The sequence below is a fragment of the Apaloderma vittatum genome, unplaced genomic scaffold (genome assembly GCF_000703405.1).
Source record: "Apaloderma vittatum isolate BGI_N311 unplaced genomic scaffold, ASM70340v1 scaffold20706, whole genome shotgun sequence".
NCBI lineage: Eukaryota > Metazoa > Chordata > Aves > Trogoniformes > Trogonidae > Apaloderma > Apaloderma vittatum.
In genome coordinates this window covers 1,008-3,115 of record NW_009721491.1, presented here as the reverse complement: position 1 = coordinate 3,115, position 2,108 = coordinate 1,008, and the positions used below count along the sequence as shown (strand labels likewise).

The 2,108-nt window shown below is 59.6% G+C and overlaps 1 protein-coding gene across 1 annotated transcript in view; it reads right to left on the bottom strand.

The window, feature by feature from the left end:
- The window catches only part of SLC2A5 (solute carrier family 2 (facilitated glucose/fructose transporter), member 5), a gene marked incomplete at its 5' end in the record, with an annotated part of 6,560 nt that overhangs the window by 3,493 nt on the left and 959 nt on the right, over nt 1–2,108 (bottom strand). The window contains 5 exons of the mRNA XM_009871420.1: nt 532–678; nt 807–994; nt 1,339–1,471; nt 1,552–1,697; nt 1,950–2,077. Coding sequence (XP_009869722.1) covers nt 532–678; nt 807–994; nt 1,339–1,471; nt 1,552–1,697; nt 1,950–2,077 — 742 coding nt within the window. The remainder of the gene's footprint in view (nt 1–531; nt 679–806; nt 995–1,338; nt 1,472–1,551; nt 1,698–1,949; nt 2,078–2,108) is intronic.

Sequence of the window (2,108 nt, the reverse complement as noted above, 5' to 3'; positions counted from 1 at the left end):
CGGTTTTCTGGGAGCAGCCGCCCCTCATCCATCTCTCTAATTGTCAGGGAACGGATTTAGTGCTGGGTGGTTCAGGCTGGCCCCAGGTGACACTCGCAGATGGGACAAGGGCTATAAATCTGCCTGGCCCAGTGCTAACTCTCCAGCTAAATGAGGCCTGGGTGGGGGGGGCCAGGGCTACTAGCCCAGGGCTAGGCTAGTGCTTGGCTTGGGCAGGGGGGGGCAGATGGGGACATGTAGCTCTGCTAACTGAACGACAATGAAATTGGGAGCCAGACCCCTCCATCACCTCCAACCCGCTCCTTGCCCGGCATCTTCCCCCAACATTCATGCTACCCACTTACTCAAAAATTCTTCCACCTCTCCTAGATGTGACCCTGCAAACTGAGCCCCTCTCATCCCACTTCCCCATTTCCCTTCCAAACTCTCTGCCTCCCAGCACAGGGCCTGTGCATTGGCACCGATGGCATTTGGGGTCCATCCAGCCCCCTCGTTTGATGGTACTGGGAGCTGGCGGCAAGGCTCTGGCACCGAGGGGCTGTGTCCATCTGTCTGTCCATCACTCACCCCGATCAGCCCAGCAACAACTTCAATGGCGCCAGTGCCCACGGTGGTGTAGGGGATCTCGGTTACAGGGATGCCAGCGTTCTCAAAGATGGTGTTGGTGTAAAACCAGATCTGCCAAGGAGAGGACTTAACATGAGCCGGGGGAGTGAAGCCACGGGCCACTTGATGAAATGAGTTGCCAGGTCTCAGCTCAGCCTCTGCAGAGCTTGGTCCTGCGGTGAGGACCACACAGGGCTTACGGCATCGATTCCCGAGAGCTGCATGCCCGCATTCACCACCACCACCGAGAGGGTCTGCCAGCGGACGGAGCGGTCCCGCAGCAGCTGCCCAACTGAGACCATCTCCACGGAGGAGAGCGACCGCTGCTCCTCCTTCATCTCTTCGATCACATCCTGCACATCAGGTGTCCCTAGGAACCGGTGCAGGGCTGTGGGGAGAGTGGGGGTCACAGCTATGCATCTCCCCATCACAGAGTGGATGCTTATTAGTATGGCACAGTGTGGGGGGTTGGCTCTGCCTTGGTTCAGCCTTCCCAAAAGACCTCCCTGACCCACAGCGTTGAGCATCCATAGGAACCGAGGAGATGCCTCACACCACAGTGATGGGCACCATGGAAATCTTACAGTGGGTGGGGCAGGAGGGCTGAACCATAAGGACTATGGTGAGCTGTCAGGTCTGGGTGTGGATAGATGCTATGAGGATGCACATTAGTCTTGGGAGACCTCGGACCAGCATTCAGCACCCCCTGGATCCCCCAGGACATAGCCTCACCCTTGGTGGCCCCACAGATGTCATTCCTCTCTATCAGCAGGTACCGCGGGCTCTCGGGGAAGCAGTGCAGCAGCAGGAGCTGGAGGGAGGCAGGAACAATGACCAAGGACAGGAAAAGAGGCCAGAACCTGTCCTGAGAGAAGTCGAACCACAACGTGTCACAGGGAGGGCAGAGCAGGGCCTAGCGTGCATGGGCTGGGGGCTTGTGCTCACCTCTCCCAGCAGCTCCGGGAGGCCCAGGACCTGCGCGAAGAAAACCCCCAGGCAGATGAAGATGCTGGGCATGAGGCCCAGGAAACCCCGCAGGTTCTTGGGGGCAATTTCTCCCAGGTACAGGGGCACCACGCTGAGACAGATACCTGTGGGGGACAGGAGGGACTGGGATGCGAGAGGGACCAGGGAGAAGGGCACCAGGAAGACCCTTGCTGCATCTTCTCCCATGTTCAGCACCATCTACAGTGGGAATGCCACGGCCAGGGAGGTCGTATGGTCTGTCCCCACTGCAGAGCCTGTGGCCAAGGGGAATGTGAAGTCTTCTCCAGCCTCCTAGGAAGGGGCTATAGGGGACTGAGCCATGAGAAAGGGGCCATGCACAGCCCTGCAGCCCCTACCTGAGTGGAGCCCTGTGATGCAGCGGCCGATGATCACCATCTCGGGGGACTCCAGCTCCCGGCTGAAGCCCATGAAGCCACCGGCCAGGAGGACGAGGAGAGCACTGCGGCTCAGTGCGCCGTTCCTAGCAGGGCACAAGCAGCAGGGCAGCCCCTCTG